This window comes from Mus musculus, chromosome 6 (assembly GCF_000001635.26).
Source record: "Mus musculus strain C57BL/6J chromosome 6, GRCm38.p6 C57BL/6J".
NCBI lineage: Eukaryota > Metazoa > Chordata > Mammalia > Rodentia > Muridae > Mus > Mus musculus.
This window is the reverse complement of record NC_000072.6, coordinates 29,340,377-29,361,833: the sequence shown is the minus strand read 5'-3', so window position 1 is coordinate 29,361,833 and position 21,457 is coordinate 29,340,377. Positions and strand designations below refer to the sequence as shown.

General features: G+C 40.4%; 1 protein-coding gene across 3 annotated transcripts in view; it reads right to left on the bottom strand.

Annotated features, from left to right (window-relative positions):
- The window catches only part of Calu (calumenin), a 28,570-nt gene extending 14,842 nt beyond the window's left edge, over positions 1 to 13,728 (bottom strand). Inside the window, exons 1-3 of one of the 3 annotated variants that reach the window (NM_007594.4) lie at positions 13,626 to 13,728; positions 5,137 to 5,363; positions 347 to 540 (exon numbers count right to left, since the gene is read on the bottom strand). In NM_007594.4, the coding sequence (NP_031620.1) occupies positions 347 to 540; positions 5,137 to 5,357 (415 nt within the window). In that variant the 5' untranslated portion in view covers positions 5,358 to 5,363; positions 13,626 to 13,728. Of the gene's footprint in view, positions 1 to 80; positions 275 to 346; positions 541 to 5,136; positions 5,364 to 13,625 lie in introns of all 3 variants that reach the window. The other 2 variants (NM_184053.3, NM_001285412.1) reach the window with 2 other exon arrangements.
- Positions 13,729 to 21,457: the final 7,729 nt, after the last annotated feature.

Sequence of the window (21,457 nt, the reverse complement as noted above, 5' to 3'; positions counted from 1 at the left end):
CCCCTCTTTCCTGTCTGACCCATTTGTTTCTTTGACTCAAGACCACACAGTCTCGGCCAACCTAACATCTCGCCCCTTACCCAAGTAAGTGCCATAAGTCACGTTTCTGTACTCATCCCAGGAGATTAAGCCGTCTTGATTCATATCAAACTCCTGCCACTGGTTTTCAACATTGTCATAAATGTATTTCTTCTGGGCGTGCTTAATCCAGGATTTCAGCTCCCCCTCCGTCACAAACCCATCTTTATCCGCGTCTATTTTATCTACAATCATTCTACAAGACAAAACAGTTGTGTTTCAAGGGCCAGGTCCACAAAGCTTTTTCCCCCAGATAGTAGGGACCTACCTAAAACGTAGCCGTAGGTGGCATTTTTATACTCCTCCCAGGAAACGAGGCCATCCTCATTGAGGTCGTGCCCCTTCCATTGCCGCTCTACATCCTCGTGAATCCAGCGCTTTTGTGCAAACTTAATCCAGCCTTTGAGTTCATCCACAGTGACAAACCCATCCTTGTCGTCATCTATTTTACTTACAATCTTTCTGTAGAAAATGCAGAGAAATCCAGCAAGAGATTAAAAAACCACAGGTCTCTGGACATAGCCAGGAGTGTCGCCCAGGTCTACAATGGAATACTTTGCGCTTTGTTGGCCTGTTCCTGGCTTGAATAAGCCATCTGGAAAAGGTGAACAGATCACGGCCAGTGATCCAGCCTCTCTCTATAGTTAGGTGAGTCTGATCTGAACACCTGGTCCACCTGGGTTCTCACTTTTGCATCAAGCATGATGGAAATCTTTATGTTTTTCTTCACTATGTTTACTAGAGCAGGTATACCTCTTGGTGAACAATCACAAGCACTATAATGACTTCCTTAGAACTTAAGATATCTAAACCAGACTTTAAAAGTTAGTTGCTTTTAGAAAAGAGCTATATTTGTTAAAACATATAGATATCTTTTTTTTAAAGCTCTCTTGTAATTACATATATTTTATGGTATAACTGTAAAAAAAACAAATAAATACAGAGGTACTAATTTTCAAAATAACAGTAGCTTTTATGAGTTACATCAAATTGGTGTGTGTGTGTGTGTGTGTGTGTGTGTGTGTATCTCCATCCATGAAAACAGTACTCTGAAGAAATGATATGGAAAGAATATACATTCCTGGTTATAAGACTGTTAATAAGCTGAGAGGGTTATTAGAAGCAGATTATAAAGCAAAGCAACAAAGCTAAATAAAGAATGGATCTACTTCCTTTATAACCTTTCTTCTATATATGTCATTTTAATTAAGGATTTAAAAGTAAGTCACTGTGCTTTGAGTGCGGCTCAGGAGTAGAGTGCTTGCCTGTCATCTGTGAGGACCTGAGTTTGACCTCTAGCACCACGAAGTAAATGCTCATGATATAAAAACTCAAAGATGTAACTTCCTATTTATAGAGGGCTCAGCGGTCTATGCAGAGTCACACAATAAGCAGTGCGGTTTAAAATGGAAACTGTATCAGATCCTCCAGAAAGTCAACAATCAGCACACTCCTATGCCTGACGGGAAACTGTACATGTGGGTAACCAATGCATTTTCTTAGCTCTTGTTTGTCTCATGATTAGAGCACGAGAAAGTGATTATAACTCCGAGTTCTTCCTAGCAAGACTATAACATAGAACAGATTTATACTGATATAGCCTTAGCTCCATTACCTAACTCTACACTCTAGCTAGCACTCTCCCTCAGACAATGTTCGCTCTTCTAACCTCAGCCCTACAACACTGACAGGAAAGGGAATGTAGCAAGATGGCATCTCCTAAACACTCCCCCCACCTGCATGGACACAGGGTAAATTTTATCAGAGAGTTTTAAAAACATCAGCAGATTAAGAAAACTTCTGCATTATCTATATGGTACTTGCTACCAATGGCACCACTACTAAGAAAAAAACATGGGCGAAGTATCAGAACCCCTTCCAACCCCAGAAGATATTTTTAAGGTATTATAAATAAGTATCCTGAAGGACTGCCCAGATAAAACAGGCATATGACGGTTCAGGCTGAGCAGCATTCTGTCTCATATAAACACCAAATGGGTTAATCCAGGGGTTGGCAAACCCTTTTTGGAAAGAGTAAACATTTTTACCTCACAAGCCACACAGCCTGCTGTATGTGTACACACAAACAGCCTTCTGAGAGAAGGTAAGGGTTGGAGAGACGGCTCAGTGGTAAGCACACAGGCTGCAGGCTCAGTTCCCAAAACCCACATCATGGCTCACAGCCATCTGGAGCTCCAGTCCCAGGGATCTGATGCTTTCTTCTGACCTCTACAGACACTAGGCACCTACGGTGCACACACATATATGCCGGCAAGACACTCATACACATAAAACAGATCTGAAGGGACTGCAGCTCAGTTGGTACAGAGTTCACTTAGCAGGCATGGAGACCATAATACCATTCCACCTTTTAAATAACAAAGTAGAAAAAAGCTGATATAATAGCACGTGTCTAAAAATTCTAGCACTGAGCTAAGTAAGCATGGTGGAACATTCCTTTAAACTCAGGGTGGCAGAGACAGGTGAGTCTTTGAGTTCCAGACCAGCCAGTCTATACAATGAGACCCTGTCTCAAAAAAAAAAAATAAAAACAAACAAATAAAAGGAAAAAAAAATCCTAGCACCCAGGAGATATACCCTGCAATCTTAGAACTGGGAGGCAAAAGTGAACAAATAGCCCCAAGAAGGAGGCCATCTTGCTCCATGCAGTGAGATCCTATCTCAAAAGGCCAAAAAACCCAAGCTAATACAAGCACAAAAAAGTTCTACTTGTCAACATTAAGAGAAAAACATACTGAAAATTATGTACTAAACTTGTCCTGAAAATGCTTATTAGATGTTTCAAAAATGGTTTTAATTTTATGATATATAAACAATGATTTTCTCCTTAATAATTACTATTATAGACTGACAGGGGAGGAAGGGGTGACTCTGTGATTTACAATTTTTGTTGAACAGTTAGCTACCAAATCAATGTTTTAAAATGCCACAATAGACTATCTGGGATCCTTTTCTCTTGGGGGAAGAGAATCACACTATGTAATCCAGGATTGAACTAGCAATCCTTTTTCCTTAGCCTCCCCAAGTACTAGTGTGTGCTGCCCTGGCTTTACCTAAGATTCTTGCTTCCAAGGTACTCATTGCATCAATGAAGGATGTCTGTCACTATCTCTAAAATTTGGGAAAAACAAACAATTTACTTCATTTATAAATTGTATTAAAAACATGGCTTCATCAGGTTTTTCTAATAATATACAGCCTGCTCAATGTGCTGAACTTTTGATAGTTACTGATAAAAATGAACACTTTCTCTACTGAAAACTGCTAGCAAAGCTACTCTACCACCCGCAAAGCCAGAGGAGGCTCACTAAGTCCTCAATACGCTAAGTGACTCCAAACCTAAAGGCCATCCTCCATTACTTAAGAGTAACTCTGCAGAGATTCGTTCAGACCAAAATGTAGGCTGGGCATACAGAATATTAATAGGTATGACACATAGGCCTGAGAGCACCCTCATCCACTGCTCTTTTCAGCCTAAAATGTTAGCACAGTTAGAAGCTTAAAGCTAAAAGCAAGCACAGTTTCTCAAAAACAGAAAAGCAACCTAACAGAAAATTGGCCTTTCTGGTGTATGTTTCTGTTCAGTTCATTCTACAGAGCAAAATCTTTTTATTAACTACATCAGTGCTTAGAATAAAACAGTATACACTTTAGCTACACTTTCAGTAACACAAAGAATAAATTGATGTTTAAGTTTCCATCAAAGTAAACTCTAAAATAGTATCTTATAATTACAGCATTACACACAATGGCAAAGGGAAGCAGTGTAGCACCACTGCGACACAAATCTCTTGAAAACAGTGTAGAAAGCCAAACAATGATCTCATTTAGGAGAATATTTTCACAGAATTGACCTGCATTTTCTTAAAAATCAGAGTTTTGAAAGAGCCAAAAAAGACATGTTTAGAACTCTAGAAACAGTGAGGTAGGATTCTACTAAGTGTAGATTTAAGAAATAGAGAAAAAGTTATGTAAGAATGTGTTTGACCTGCAGGTGTTATCTGTGCACCACACATGTGCAGCACCCATGGGGCCAGAAGGGCACATGGACGGAACCCCTGGAACTCCATGGAGTTACACATGCAGTAGGAGTGCTGGGGACTGAGTCATCTCTCCAGCCCCTCTAGTGAGTCTTTAGGGTAAGAAGCTACTTAGGACCCCAAAACTTGACTGGGACAGGGTCACTGAAAACCACTCCTATTCTGAAAATCAGGCCTTGTTTGGTAAGTCATTTTTGTCTTTACTTGTTACTGCTTTGTTTTCTTAGGTACTGGGATCAAGTACAGGAAAGCGCTCCTCCATTAAGGAGTCCTCCCAACCTTAGCTCTGTTGTAGAAGACAGCATCGTCAAAAGGTTGGACACCCCTGTTCAAATGGTTGCCTTGACTTTTATTAAAGAACACCAACTTTACAGAAATCCAATTTTTAGTTTATTAGGCACTTAAGCATTACTTGGCCTGGGCTCAATGAATAAGTTACAGAAGGTTTTTCAAAATTAAAAGCAGCAGAACTAAGAACTGCCATATAATGTTCTGGAATTAAGATGATAAGCTTAAACTGGATATAGTACTACTGGTACTTTAGGGAAAATATATTATTATTTTAAAGTTATGTGTACATGTGTGTCTGTGTTGTCATTTGCACCTGAGTGCAGGTGTCCTTAGAGTCTAGAAAGCATCAGATAACCTAAAACTTGAATTACAGATGGATGGGTAACTCTTGACTTGAGCGCTAGATATTGAATCTGGGTCCTATGAAAGAGCAGTATGTGCCGCACTGGGTACTTTTATGAAGATAATTTTGCTTTGTAGAAGAATGAGGTGCAATTGTTATTCAGTGGAGAAGTATATGAAAGCAGGAATTTTATTAGATTTTAGTGGCAGCAATTCTGTTGTTAGTACTCAGAAGACAGAGCTCGGCACAGATTTATAAGTGACTGAACCAGAAAGGAAAAGAAAAAAAAAAAGAAAGGTTTTTAGTGTTTCTCAACCCTCTGGACCCCTGGACCCCTTCCCTGGTCAAGAACAGACATCTTACCCAAGCCTTTCCTTGCTCTCTTCTGGTGTCAGCTGATCAAAACTCTTTGCCTCTTCTGCACCCAAGAAGGCATCATGGTCATAGTCAAAATTCTGAGCATCATTGTGAACTTTATCGCTGAGCTGAGGCTCATGGTGTACTCGGTCCTTCTTTTCTGTAGGCTTGCTCAAAGCAAAGGCTGTGCACAGGGACAGGCACATAAGAAACTGACGCAGGTCCATGATAACCTACCATAAAGGAAAAGAACAGGTAGTTAACGAAGAACGCAGTATGCCTGATAACATGGAAGAAACCAAAATATGTCTCCCTTAAATTATTAACTTGATGTCTTTATATCTAAGTCTTTTATGTTACCCAAGTACATTATTTAATCCTTAAGGTAAGCACAGTAGGCCATCAGACCTCCAGTTACTGTAGAGGGACTATTTCCTTTACGACTCTGGGCTAATTACGAAGTTATAGTTCAAATACAACTTTAGTGTTTTTCTTCAAGGAACACTAAAATAATTGATCTTTTTATTCAAAATGCCAATAAAACTGAAAGGACAAGACGTAGGCCCTTTGCTTTTGTTCTTTTGTCAGTGATCTGGTCTTCAAACAGCTGAATATTAGAATATCACCTGGAAGAGTTAAGAGTCCCACCCCTCCAGAATCCAGGCTTTGGTGGCTTCCAAAGCTCCTCTGGTGACTCAGAACCACTGGAGCGGGAACCACTCACATTCACAGTGGCTGCCTTGCCCCATAGCACCAGGTCTCTCATATAGCCTAATCTTGTCACCAACCCATCTGGATGTCCATTCACAAGTAACAACAACATTATCTATCTGCATAGTTGCAGTTCCCAGACTTGCTCAGGCACAAAGACCCCAGGTACTATACAAAGTTCAGATTCCGAGCTATGTGTACATGTGTCTGTGTGTTGCCATGAACACAGACCTGCCCCCTCAACTCCCAACCCCCACCTTATTCTCAGATCATAGTCACAGGTGAATCTAATAAGCACAAGGCTGGAACACTACTGAAAAATGGGTAAATCCCAGAGACAATGTCAGTTTAAAAACTGACTGTTTTAACAGTTAAAAACCTGTTTCATGCCAGGCATGGTAGCAAATGCCTTTAACTTAGCATTTGGGAAGCAGAGGCAGGTGGACCTCTGTGAGTTCAGGCCAATCTGGTCTACAGAGTGAGTTCCAAGACAGCCAGGGCTGCAACACGGAGAAACCCTGTCTTGAAAACCAAAACAAAATAAAAATAACAAAAACCAATTCCATATACTTTATAAACAACTTATACTATTACTAGAGAGGCTAAAGTCTCAAGGAACAACAACAAAATCTTAACATTAAACAAAAGGAATAATTTTCCTGGGCTTTCATACCTTTTATTACATTTATTATACATCTAACACATGCATTGGTATTCTGCTTGCATGCATGTCTGTGTGTGGGTGTGGGGTCCCCTGGAACTAGAGTTAAAGACAGTGTGAGTTGTCATGTGGTTGCTGGGAATTGAACCCAGGACCTCTGGAAGAACAGTCAAGGCTTTTAACCATTGAGTCATCTCTCCAGCCCTGAGCTTTCATATTTTAATTAATCTTTTCATTGTGGAAATGCTGAATGTCTGCTACCATTCTATCAGGGAAAATAAGTTTTTTAGCAATTTCACAATACTTCTTATTCTTCCTCTATTATGCCTAATCCCTGGTATCTCTGAATGTGCCTTTATTTGGAAATATAGTCCTTGTAGATGTAATCAAGTTAAAATGAAGTCATACTCTTTAGTGTGGGTCCAAAGATGGTGTCCTACAAAACAGGAAATCTGGACACAGAATTAGAAGGCTGTGCTGTGACAGGCAGAGATTGAAGTGATACATACGTGAGCCAGGGACTGCCAAACACTGTTGACAACTACCAGACTTGAGAAGAGAAAGGGAAGACCTTTCAAAGAGAAGATGGCCCAACCAACATCTGTGCCGAACTTTTAGCCTTCTCAACTGCCGGAGGGTATAAATTTCAGTTTAAAAAATCAGTCAGTGACAGGTGAGATGGCTCAAGGGTAAAGTGCCTCTTTTTTTTTCTTTCTTTTTTAAAGATTCATTTATTATTATAAACAGGTACACCATAGCTCTCTTCAGATGCACCAGAAGAAGGCGTTAGATCTCATTATGGGTGGTTGTGAGCCACCATGTGGTTGCTGGGATTTGAACTTAGGACCTTCGGAAGAGCAGTCAGTGCTCTTACCCGCTGAGCCATCTTGGGTAAAGTGCCTCTTGTTTAAAGCCTGGAATCTGATCCCCAGAACCCACATTAAGGTGAAGAGAAAGAACTGACCCCACACAAAGCTGTCCTCTGACCTGCATAAGTACATACCCATATTACTCACACAAGTAGTAATTAAAACAAAACCAAATTACCACTTGGTTTGTTGCAATTTGTTACTACATCTGCAAGAAGTGAATAGTCAGGGACACTACATCTTCTGAAGGCTAAATCTATGGCTCTGCCCTAATCTTTTTTTTTAAGGTTTATTTATTTATTATATATAAATACACTGTAGCTGTCTTCAAACACATCAGAAGACGGCATCAGATCTCACTACAGATAGTTGTGAGCCACCAAGTAGTTGCTGGGAATTGAACTCAGGACCTCTGGAAGAGCAGTCAGTGCTCTTAACCGCGGAGCCATCTCTCCAGCCCACTCTGCCCAAATCTAAAGATTAAACCTCAGCAACAAATGGTTTTCCTTTCCTAGGGACATCACTATCGAAACTAACTAGTCTAAGCACTCACATGTATATGCAAATACTTATCCAATCAGAAAATTCTCTCAGCAAAGCATCTAATTGAGAAGCTGTTAATCAAATTGCACCCCCAAAACACCTCTCTCTGGATCTGCTTCAAAGTTTTGGGAAGTAGAACAAAGGAAGAGAACTGTGTTAGGGATGTGGAAACTAAATGTCAGTGTATTATAAGCCTCAATATGTCCATTTCCCCCATCCTCAAATAGTAGCTTAATGAATTTAAACCATTAATTTGGCTTTATAGAGCCCCCCCTGGATTACAAAAACTAAGAAGATGTTTAGCACAGCCAATGGTGACCGTGCTTATATAAAAGTCCTTAAAAATAAAAGAAGTGGCCAGGCCTGATGCACATGCTTTAAATCCTAGCACTGGGGAGGCAGAGAGAAGAGGATCTCTGAGAGTTTGAGGCTAGCATGGTCTATATAGTGAATTCCAAGATAGCCAGGGTTACCCAGTCTCAAAAACACAAACAACAACAAAAAACCAAAAACAAACCAAACAACAAAAACCCAAACCAAAAACAAACAAAACCCCCAAACTAAAAACCCCACACCAACCAACCAACCAACCATAAAAGAACAAGGAAAGACTGGAGAGTTAAGAGCACTTGCTGCTCTTCTAGAGGAGGAAGGTTTCTTCCTCGGTACCCACAGGGTGGCTACCTTGGTCTGTAACTCCAATCCCAAGCAATATGACAGACACTCTCTTCTGACTTTCCCAAACACTAACCAGTCTTTCCCCAGACAGCCTCATGACTTCAGGCTTATCTTCACCCACATTCTCTGTACTGCTGCCTGATTCTGTCTCCTCACCATCTGCAGCCGCTTTGAAATTTGGTTTTCTATCTTATCACTAAATAAAGCACCTAACCAGGACCAGCCAACTGGCAAAGCCAAGGGCCCTACCCAGTCTACTCGGCAATAGACAATAAGAAACTTGTATTCCGAATGTTTGTTTGTTTTGGCTTATCGGGCAAGGATGCCTGCTGGGTCAGCATGTGGGCCGGAGCTAAAATCTCTACTATCTCAAAAGCCCAGCACTGTGGGAAGTGAAGACAGGAGAATGGGTAAGGTTTCTGCAGGTTCAGTCAAAGAGCCTGCCTCAAAAGGAACAAGAAGGTGGAAAGGGCCAGAGTTACAAAAACAAAAAAAAACAGTTAAGTCATACCCTCTAGGCAAGCCTGGGCTTTGGCTAAGATTAAGTCCTGAAACAAACCGAAAAGGTCTAGCTAGTACGGTGACCACTTGCTAGGTGGACTAATAAACATTTAAAATGTGGTTAGTAGAAACTAAGATATGATTAGAAGTGTTACATTTCATATAGATGACTATATGCACCCTGTTTCAAAAATAAAGTCTCCTTGATCTCACCCATCCTTTCTGACAACTTAGATGTCTATAGTAAATTCATCCCTTCAGAAATATTAATTCTAAGAAATTCCACAATTACTCTGGTTGATCAAAGACCCATTGCTCAATGCTAGCAAGTGGGAGAAATGGGTGTGGTGGTAAAATTCCAGTTTTCTGAGTTAGGATACCCAGCAGAAAGGCACTTCTCCACCCTGGAGCAGAGGACTCTGTGCTTAAAAGTCTACTTTATTTAATGGAAACCAAGGGTAATAACTTGATAGTATTATCTTAACTATACTGAGACTTGGGATGTAAAATCTAGAAATAAAGGTGACCTTGTTACTGGCATTCTTCAAGTGCAGCCGTTAGTAGAAGAACCACTGATAGACTGTCACACACAAGTCAAATCATTCCACTCTCCATCTCTTAAAAGGCATGTTAATGACAAATCATTTCACACTTGTCTAGTGCAGTCAATTTACTCTAGTTTACCAATACATTCTAATCAATCAAGTGGAAGAAATACAAGAGGGCTGAGTATCATCAGTTCTACAACCAAAGCAATTAAGTACAAACTAAAAATCTCTAGCCATACAATCAACTTACTTATGGGGCTGGAGGGAAGGGTCAGTGTTTAAGTGAATTGACTGCTCTTCCAGAGGCTCTGGCTTCCATTCTCAGTACCCACAAGGTGGCTAACAACTATCTGGAAGTCCAGTTCCAGAAGAAATTATGCCCTCTTCTGTCCTCTTTAGGAACTGCAATATATGGTGCACAGACATATGCAGGCAAAATACCCATAAATATAAAATAAAAACAAATCTCAAACAATGACACCTCAAGAAAAAAAAAACTACAAGAAAAAGGTTCTAGAACTTGTGTGTGTAGGAAAGGTTCTCTGAGATGAAATTTTAGTATATGACTCACTGGCCAACTTAATCTATCAAAACATCAGGGATAAAAAAGCTGTGGTGTCTAGTATTGGATTCTACTGTATATTTATGTTTAATATGCATAAAAGAATGTGTAATTATTTTAGCCCAATCTTCCTTCAGTGTCAGAAGCCTAAATCATTTTAATATCTTAGGGGGAGAAAAGCAATCTAACAAGATCTTGGATGAAAAGACCTAGCTACCATGGTTGATAACGCCAGTTGGAAGAAGTTTGTACTGATTTTCTTCTCTTCTTTCTTTCTTTCTTCCTTCCTTCCTCCTTTTTTTTTCTTTTTCTTCGAGACAGGGCTTCTCTGTGTAGCCCTGGCTGTCCTGGAACTCACTTTATAGACCAGGCTGGCTTCAAACTCAGAAATCCACCTGCCTCTGCCCCCCCCCCCCCCCCAGTGCTGGGATTAAAGGCGTGTGCCACCACTGCCCAGCTGTACTGATTTTCTTGAAACTCATTTGTATTACTCCACAATAATGACCACAAGCTATGCTGTTTTATGTATGTGTGTGTGCATGTACATGCATGTGGGCATATGTGGGCTTAGGTCTGAGAACAACTCTCACCTTGCACCATTTACGTCCTGAATCTGAAATCCAGGCTGTCAAGCTTGGCAGCAAACACCCTCAGTGGCTAAGACATTTCCCTTTCCCGGGTTTGTGTGGGTGGAGTGGAGTGGAGGCAGAGGGTCTCACTGAGGCTCATACTGGCCCAGAACTCCATATGCTGCTTAGTGACCTCTGGCTTGAGGCAATTCTCCCAATTGGGCTTTCTAAAAGCTAGCATTCCAGGCACGAGCCACCACACCCACCAGATTCTGCAGTTCTGAAACAATTGCTACATAAGTTAAATAAATTATCTCCCTAGGGCTGGAGAGATGGCTCAGCAGTTAAAAGCACTGACTGCTGCTCTTCCAAAGGTCCTGAGTTCAATTCCCAGCAACCACATGGTGGCTCACAATCATCTGTAATGGGATCCAATGCCCTCTTCTGGTGTGTCTGAAGGCAGCTACAGTGTATTCATGTACATAAAATAAATAAAAATTTAAAAAAAAAGTCTCTCTATAGCTCCCAAGCTAAAGTCTTGTACTTTTTAGAAACCAACACATTTTATTGGATCAATTGGGGGATATGTGGCAGCAATTTGGCTTTGATGTGCTTTCCAACTTCCAATTCTATTACTGGATCTGGCCCAAAGCCAGGTATAGGCAAATATGTGATTTTAGGGGCTTGCAAGATGATTCAGCCAGTAAAGGCATTTGCCACCCAACTTAACAACTTGAGTTGGACCCAAGGATCTATATGGTGGAACGTGAGAATGAGCTTTCTTTCACGAGCCATCTCTCTGACTTCCACAAGCATGCCAAGGTAGGGTTTACCTGTCCCCATACATAAATATTATTCCATCTGTTTAATTCTAATGTGTTACAGCCTAACGGCATTTATATTTAAAGTTCATAGAAAAGCTGGGTGTGGTGGTGCATCCCTTTAATCTTCTCAGTATACAGGAGGTAGAGATGGGCTGATCTCCTGTGAGTTTGGGGCCAGTCTGCTCTATATAATGAGTTCCAGGTCAGCCAAGGATACCAGTGAGACTTTCTCACATGCAAAACAACATCAAAGCCACAGAGGAAAAAAACCAAGTTTATATAGAAAGAATCCAGGATCCTTTTTTTTTTTTTGGTTTTTCGAGACAGAGTTTCTCTGTGTAGCCCTGGCTGTGCTGGAACTCACTCTGTAGACCAGGCTGGCCTCGAACTCAGAGATTCGCCTGCTTCTGCCTCCCAAGTGCTGGGGATTAAAGGCGTGCACCACCACGCCCAGAGAGAATCCAGGATTATTATTATTATTATTTTTTTTTTTTTTTTTTTTTTTTTGGGTTTTTGAGACAGGGTTTCTCTGTATAGCCCTGGCTGTCCTGGAACTCACTCTGTAGACCAGGCTGGCCTCGAACTTAGAAAGAATCCAGGATCTTAATCAAGCATTTCCCATGACTATTCCTGGCTATTCCGGAAACATCCCTGGCACATCTATGTTACAAAAAAAAATTAAGCTAATACTAACATATTAGTCTCCTGTACTGAAGCAATGATATAACACATCAATTAACATATCACTATATGAATGGCGCCCAACCATGATTGAGAATGACATTGAGAAGAATACACACATACTTTATATTTTTTATGAGCTCATGATTCCTTTTGAATCTTCAAAATATCCTGTTGGAGACCCCTGAAACACTGCCAAACTCATAGTCGGACCAGACAGACATAGTAATAGTAATAGGTATCTTACACACAAGTAATAGGTTCTCTCTGGTCCCACATTTGGACAGAAGAACACAAGTTCTTTAGCAGTGACTATTGCTCGATACTTAAATCTAACTGAATGAGGTCAAATATATACTTCTCCTGGGTCAGCTTTCAGGTATAGCAAAGAATAATTATCAGCCACTCCAGGTCACTCTACCTTCATGTTAAATTAAACTGGAGCGCTATCATTCCCAACTTATTAATGCTGACTTGATGGTTCATGACAGGAAGTGAATGCAATTCTTAAAAAACCCTGTTCCAAGGCTTTGAACGCTTAGGAATTTCGATCAAAGAACCAAAAGTCTTAGCAGATCCACTGATCTTTCCCACTCATGCAAAAGGAACTTTACAAAATGCAAACCACTCTTAATTACAGCAACTATCGCGAATTAAAATTAAGCTCACTTCTGTATACAGCATATCAAAAATCAGAACACTTGGGAATGACAAGCAAAAAACCCGTGATTACTTAAAGGTAATTAACTCCCTAATTAACACGTGAAAACTATTTCCATTAATGACAATATCCAGCCAAACATAGAAAACTGCGACGTTCTTTTCTAATTAACAAGAAGTTTTAAAAATAATGACATTATGTTTTCAATCGTTTTGTTCTCCATGTTCCTACACCCTGTAAGACAGCTAACACTTTCTTTCTTGGCACTTGCAACTCAATTCTCGGGATGTGGCCTTGGGGCGGGGTGGCAGCTCCCAAGAGTCCGGCGAGGTGGCAGGGAGCGGATACTAAAACTCTCTACCCAATTCTCTCCGACCTTCAGGAAACAAACAAAAGTGACCCTCTAGTCCCAGGGACACTGAGTGGAGGAACCCGGGGAGGAGATCAAGGACGCGCGAAACCAGGCACAAAAACGGTGCCCAGGAGGGCGCAGGGCCCGGGAGCTACAACCCTTTCCGCAGAGCTGCGGGACAGCAAGTCGGGGACCGCACTCTGAGGGCCAGAGTGGAGCCTCGGGCCCATCCCGGTGCACTGAGACCGGAGTGAGGACACCCACTACGAATGGGGAACAGGGCCGACGGACAGAATAAGAGCGAACCAGGACCCACCCAGCACCACAGAACTTACCTTTCCCGGGAGCTCCACGCCGCAGGATACCGTGGCTGCGGCTCACCCAGGGAGTGAGCTCCCGCGCACAAGCACCGCCCAACCGGAAGTGGTTAATGGCCCCGCCCCCATCCGACTTGTCGGGGGTCTTCACACCAATCCCCGGCACGATCACTGCTGACGTATGGCTTCTTCGTACGGCCATTGGTCTCACAATCGCGTGGCCGGGATTGGCTGGAAATCGCCACGTCCCCGCGAGCGCGCCGAGTTGCGTGGACCGGATTCCCGCCCAGCTCGGGTTGCCCAGCCCGTGGGGACTCTGAGTCCCAGCTCCTTGCTCTTGGGTGTGTGGGCGCGGCTCGCTGACCTTGGCCCACTGACCGCAACGACCTCATTTACGGCAGGCAACCCTGATTCCCTAGGCTTCTAGTGTAATTCCGATGGCTTTCTTCCTGCCTCCAAGCCCCTGGGGCCGGAATAGTCCCGCTGTAACGTCACCACCCACTGCGAATGAGCCCAACTTCTGGCTCTAGAGTCAGATCTACTGAGCAGCTCTCCGCCCCGCCAACACGCACCTTTCAGCTTCGATTCTCACCCACCATGCTCTTTCGCATCTCTGCCTAAACCATCATGATCCCGGCCTCCCCTAACAGCCTTACAGCCTTACATTTTACACCCATGTGGTCTTTGTCCACAAAGCGGCTTCCTCTGCCTGAAGTATGTTTTCTCGATTTTTCAGCTACTGAAAGCCATCAGTCATGAAACAGGTTGTCATCCTGGAATGTCTTAGGGGAAGCTGTAGTCGTGAAGTTGCCAGTGCTCAGTTAAGGTGTTAGTTTTAGGAATCTTTCCTGGTCAGTAAACAGATAATACGCATGTGCTTTCCTGGCAGTTTGCATTTTCAGTACGCAGCCAGATATTGTTTAATAACGGTGCTTGTCCTTATGTCTTCGATTAGACCAAGTGCCAAAATAAGATCTGCCTGACTTACACATCAGGAGCTCCCAGCTTACAGCCCAGGTCCAAGGAAATTCTCAGCAATACTAAGTGAACTGAATAGAAGAAACTGAATGGAAGAAACCCGTTGCGTTGAAGGCCCCTGATTTAAAAGAAACATAGGAAATTAGCAATTTGTTTTTTTGTTTGTTTGTTTGGAGGGGCGGGGGACAGGAGAGTTTGAACCCAGACTCTGTGCAGGATTCTAGTTGTCCATTCTACCACTGAACTATATAACCTTAGTAAACCCATCACCTACTCAATGCCATGAAATTAAAACATGTATTCATTGAGAGCTACTTTATTTTCTTTCTTTTTTTTAAAGATTTATTTATTATTATATGTAAATACACTGTAGCTGTCTTCAGACACTCCAGAAGAGGGAGTCAGATCTTGTTATGGATGATTGTGAGCCACCATGTGGTTGCTGGGATTTGAACTCTGGACCTTCGGAAGAGCAGTCGGGTGCTCTTACCCACTGAGCCATCTCACCAGCCTGAGAGCTACTTTATTTTCAACATGTATGAAATGAATAGCAAAGCCTCTAGAATTTAAGTCCAGTCAAAACAAAGACTAAGTTCATGAAAGACAATAAAGCAAATCAGTTTGCCCTAAGACAAGGAAAGTGTGCAATTACTGTTTGGAACATCCAAACCACCAACTCAAAATACAACTCTCATCTCAAAGAAAGTTTATTATGGAGCCAAATGTGAGTGACCATGACTAGGAACCCAGATTTCATGTACCAATGTAGTAACAGTTTGATGAAGTTTTTATAGTAATAGAACAAAGAAAATTACTTTTCAATTACGTTGATGGAAACATCAGAGAATGGGTTATAGCAAAGTGAAAAAAAACCTTCCGTATAACCCTCAGATAAATTATCTGATGATGCGCTTAGCTCTTGAGTTGTGAAAGCTAGTGGTCTGCTAAGCCATACATTCCAAAGGAAATTAGTGTTTTGTTTCTACAGTCCACATGACTTGCCTAATAAAGCTGTTAGGTCAGTTACAGAGAAGTAAAAGGTTCTTAAATAAATCGATATTAAGAAGGTTAAATATGTTCCAAAATAATTTGGCTATGTACTAGCAATGTTCTGACTTCACCACATCACTGAGGGTCTAATCAGCCAGTAAGACTTGAGGAAGGTTCAGTTTGAAAGTGCAGCTGCTTTCTTTGCACCCTCATCCACTGTTTCCCTGTTGACCAAGCACTGTATTTTGTGCATGGTGCAGGGACACATAGTACTTACTGAATATTATTAATGCTCCATGTTGCTAGGAAACACTTCCTAGCATCTGGTGTAGATGAGGCTGAGTAGTAGGCAGAGGGCAATCTTCAAGAGAGGGAAATAGCCTGTTAAAGCTGTTAAGACGACAACTTCTGGATCATATCATTAAAATCTACTGGCCATTATAGTCCAGATCTATTTTTAAGTCCTCTGTATTTGTCGCAATGTGACATATATTAAGAGTAACACACACACACACACACACACACACACACACACACACACACTAATCAAGAACATTGTCTGGCCCAGTGGCATAAAAGTAGCTAGTGAAGGAAATGGGCATTTAAACAAGCAAAAATTAAAAACAAAAAACCAACCAACTCTAGATTGACTGTATATTTATCCCTGTGTTTACAGTTACTTGTATTCTGTGAACCATATTATTTATAATTGGAGTTTTAAAACAAATCTATTATATTTTTAATTGTTTGTTTTGGTTCTGGCCAGCTTGATTTCATAACCATAATTTCGATTATATATAGTGGCTAACTCTAACTCTAGGAAAGACTGATCATCAACATTTAATTTATCATAGCTCTTATCTGGCTATTGGCCAGATCTGTTGTATTATATTGGTATTAAACCAGATTTAGTCGGGGAACGTAAATAGAAAGCCACATCGTAAAATAAATTAGATAACAATATAATATTCCTATAAATTTTCTCTTAATAAGATTATATGTTTTATGTACAAAATATTAACAACAGTGATAGATGTAGCACAATAGTAAAATGAAGGCCCTGGGTTCAATGTTAAGCCTACTCCCATTCCCCCAAAAGAAGTCAGAATATTAAGATCTTTGTAGGCATAACTAAATCTTACTTTTTATTTTAATGGCAGAAATGGAAATGAGACTCTATAAGTAGTCGCTGTAGTTTTGTCTATTTCCTTTTTATTAGAAAAATATAAATATCATTTAATTTAAAAAGCCCAGCTTATTGTAATGTAGCATACTTTAGACACTCATTTAATGAAGAGACTTCAGCACTTAAGGCATAAACTTAAAGGATGTTGTAGTTATTAGAGGTGTATGTCTTCTGTATAAATGAATGGAAAGAGTTAACCACATCTTCAATTGCCTCTAGCTAAAGTAAATGGAGGTAAAGTTACTTTGTTCAACGTCTAAGCATATTATAGCCTTTTACAGAGTTTAATTGGTTGGACTCAGTTAATTTTCTGCAAGAAGAAATGCTCTTAACCACCAAGCCAGCTCTCCAGCCCACACTTGATTTTTTTTTAAACATGAAAACTAGTTTTGAGTAAGGTGGGGATTCAAATAAACAAATACAAAAAGATTAATAATGATTTTGTAAGTTCACTAAAACCAAAATTAACACTATTTATTATTTAGTTGTATACCAAGCAAAATATTAAGTATCATAGACAATTTCTGAAAATACCTAATTATAAAGGGATTTAAGAAACAAAAAGAGAAAAGTTACTTAAGATAGATACTCAATTGTCAATGGACTTGAAGAGGAGGGTTATCCAGCGGTTCTGAAGTCCATACAGACATGTTCTCAGATGAAGTTTAACATGTTTCATCTTAGAAATGTGACCAAAAATTCATGCCTTCTGGTCTAGCTGTTGAGGTTGTAGATATGCCTGGGTACATGTTTCCTCCACCCGTCAGAATGTAGTCTTTGCTATGATTTTTTTTTCTTTCTTTCAGTTGATGAATCATCTTGTTTCCTTATTCTCTGAGGAAGACTCTGTAACTAATTTTGAATTTTTGGTTACCATGGTTAAAGGTTATTTATTTTAAAAAAAGTATATGCTTTTTGTACTGGCTAGTTTTGTGTCAACTTGACACAGCTAGAGCTATCACAGAGAAAGGAGCTTCAGTTGAGGAAATGCCTCTATGAGATCCAGCTGTAAGGCAATTTCTCAATTAGTGATCAAGGTGGAAAGGCCCCTTGTGGGTGGGACCATCTCTGGGCTGGTAGTCTTGGTTCTATTAGAGGGCAGGCTGAGCAAGCCAGGGGGAGCAAGCCAGTAAAGAACATCCCTCCATGGCTTCTGCATCAGCTCCTGCTTCCTGACCTGCTTGAGTTCCAGTCCTGACATCCTTTGGTGATTAACAGCAATGTGGAAAATGTAAGCTGAATAAACCCTTTCCTCCCCAACTTGCTTCTTGGTCATGATGTTTGTGCAGGAATAGAAACCCTAACTAAGACATTTTTCTTTAATAGAGATGGTTCAAATACTTTTTACTTATTTTTAATAGAGTGTCAAGTACTTTAAACACTTTTCATTAGTCCTTTGAGAGTTCTGTATGTTTTAATCATGTTTAACCTCCACCTTTAACTCTTCCCGAACCTCCTCCTTCCCTGCCCACTGGAATTTGAGTTCTTTTAGATCCTCTTAAGACCCATTTGTGCTGCCTAAATATCTTGAATGTGCAGTCTTCACTGGCTCATGGTCAACTTATCAGGGGCTATGCTCTTAGAGAAAACTGTCTCCATATTGGGAATTGGCCTGGATTGGGTCTGCACAGGTTGTATGCCTGTTATTGCAACCTCTGTGAGCTCATAAATGCAGCTTCCCTGGTGTGTTCAGAAGACCCTGTTTCCCTGTATTTGCCCACTGCCTGTAGCTCTCACACTCTTTCCACTCTGTTCTGAAATGATTCCTGAACTACGGAAGAGGGTGAAGGATACACACACACACACACACACACACACATTCTCTTTAGGGCTCAGAATTCATCAATCTCTTATTCTTAGCCCCCTGGCCAGCTGTGGGTCTCTATTATCAGCATCTATTGCAAATAGAAGCCTGTCCGACAAGTGTTAAAAGATGCACTGATTTCTAAGGGTATTCCAAATGAAACACACATATCTGAAAATCCAAGGCTGACATCCACAGTTAGAAAAAGACACATGACATTGTCTTGATCTTTAAGACTCCTTTGGTATAAATCATAAAGTTGCTTGTATGTATATTTTTAGGGATTACCACTTGGCAATGGATTATTATTTTGGTAGTTAATTCCTGGGGAAGACTAATCCTCCCTCTAAAGGCAATTGTCATTTGCTGGCAGTCTTCATCTAAGGATGGAGCCCCATGTTGGCATGTAAACTGGTGTCACTGTTTAGGTCTTACCTAGACAGCCATTTTGTTGAAACCAAGTACTTATTTTATAAGAAATATTTTCTAAAATGGGTAAATCTTAGGAGAAAGTCAAAACTTTAATTTTTGATAGTTTTCTGGTGCTCTTTTTAATCTAATAAACCAGGTTTTATAAATAAATTTAAATATTTGTTCATTAAAATTACTTCTTTTTTAAAAAAGATTTATTATTTATGTTATGTATATGAGTAGCTGTACAGATGGTTGTGAGCCATCATGTGGTTGTTGGGAATTGAATTTAGGACTTCTGCTAGCTCCAGTCAGCTCTGCTCCCTCAGGCCCAAAGATTTATTTATTATTATAAATAAATTCACTGTAGCTGTCTTCAGACCCACCAGAAGAGGGCGTCAGATCTCATTACGGGTGGTTGCGAGCTATCATGTGGTTGCTGGGATTTGAACTCAGGACCTTCGGAAGAGCAGTCAGTGCCCTTACCCACTGAGCCACCTTGTCAGCCATCTCACCTTAAAATGACTTCTATGTTTATGATATAGTTTAGTAGGAATGCCCCAAGTAACTGTTAAGGTGATGGCTATCTAAGTATCAAAGGCTTTGTCCAGTAGGAAAGCTAAACACATAAAAGTAAGATCTAATCATTTAGTAAAACAATAAAAACACAGTCCTTGCTTTTTGAAGGCATTTTAAAAAAACATTAGTATGATTACATCAATACTTAAGGAAACCTTGCTGTTGCAAACAGAGTCCAGCATTAATTTATCTCAGGTCATTGAATTTTGACCTTAAATTTTTAATAAACTTTATATTATACTCAACGTAGTTATAGTCATCTCCACTTTAAGTTTTATTTTCACAATATTTCTACAATATAATTCAACCTTCTAAAATTATTCTCCTTCATTTCCATTTTTGGGCAATCTTTATCAGATCATACAAAGTTCACTCTCAACCAAAGCATTTTTAAAACCCATTGGCTCAAAAGTGTATCATCTCTTACCTATAACTGTTATACCTCCTTCTCTCACTGTGAAAGAACGATGAAATTTCAAGACCTGTCAGTCATATAAAATACTCAGAAATTGCTGGTTGTTTGTGAGCCTAGAGTCTGCCTGGGGCTGAGAAAAAAGAAAAACAAACCTGGGTATGCCCCGTAGTTAAAACATTCCTGGGAACAGCTTAACCTTAAAGATAAAGAGGAAAATGAGGACATAACAGGGCTATCTGAACTGAGTCAACAACTCACAGAACTCTGACACCCTGCACATCTAATTTTTTCTGCTGCTGTTTGAATAAGCCAATAGTGTGTTGCTATGCTGAATTCCACACCCCTAAGCCCCTTACCCGATAAAACCCCCTAGCTTTTGAGCCTTGTGGCCCACATCCGTTATCTCTTGTGTGGGATGCATGTCGGCCAGGAGCTCCGTAATTAAACGACCTCATGTAATTACATCAAGATGGTCCTTCGTGATTTTTTTGGGTGCACGCCGAATCAGGAATTGAGTAGGGGTTTCCCCACTAGGTTCTATCAACTGAATATATTTGTACTCATCCTATTATTTTGGTATTTTAATTAAATTTAGAGAACAATTTAAAATCAGATAATTTTCAATAAAAACACAGGAGGCTGTGCCGCAGGCCCTCTGGTCCCCTGTGCCTGCGTAGGAAAGAGTCTCTAGAGTAGATGGGCAGAGATTAGGATGAAAAATGACAATCAGTCAAACACACAAGAGAGGTGTTGAATCTGAATGTAATTTTCCAGTTGAGCATCAGACTTTTATAATACAGAATAAATTGCAGAACAAGGCACATTGAATTTTTCCAGGTGCAAAAGGAGTGACTTCAAAAGAAACCAGATAAATGTATAACACTAGAGATTAGCACAGATGCAAGGGGAGTGACTACAAAGGGAATTTGTAGGGACCAGATAAATGTTTACATTAGAGATTAGCACTTTCTGCCAGGCAAGAGTTTTACACTTAGAGTTAATTGCCTCAGGGTAGTTAACTCTTGACACGCCTCAAGAATAATGTAGTGTCACTGACCCCAAAATTCTCTAGGCCTCGTTAATTCTTATCTATATCTGAAGACTATCCATTTTCAGTATAGTATACAAATTTGCTCTTGGCATGGAATGTAGTCTATGATACGAATTTCTATCTCAGTGAGAATTTTAGTCTCTATCTGTAAACAGCTGAGTAAAATGGCAAGTGCTTAATTGTTTACTGAATGGGTTAAGCTCCTTGCTGCTATCTGGAATCTAAGAACACTGGGAAAAGGCTTTAGCTATGTTAGAATACAATCTTAAAAGGCATTTACTATAAGGTGATGCTTAATAGAGTGCACGTGAATCTATACACTAGATTAATGTGGTGGAAATTTTGAATATAATGGGTTAGGGAAAGAGATGCCATAACTCTGGGAGGAAAATTTCCCTGGACTCTTATCCTCGTGAAACAGCTTCCAGGCTTTTCG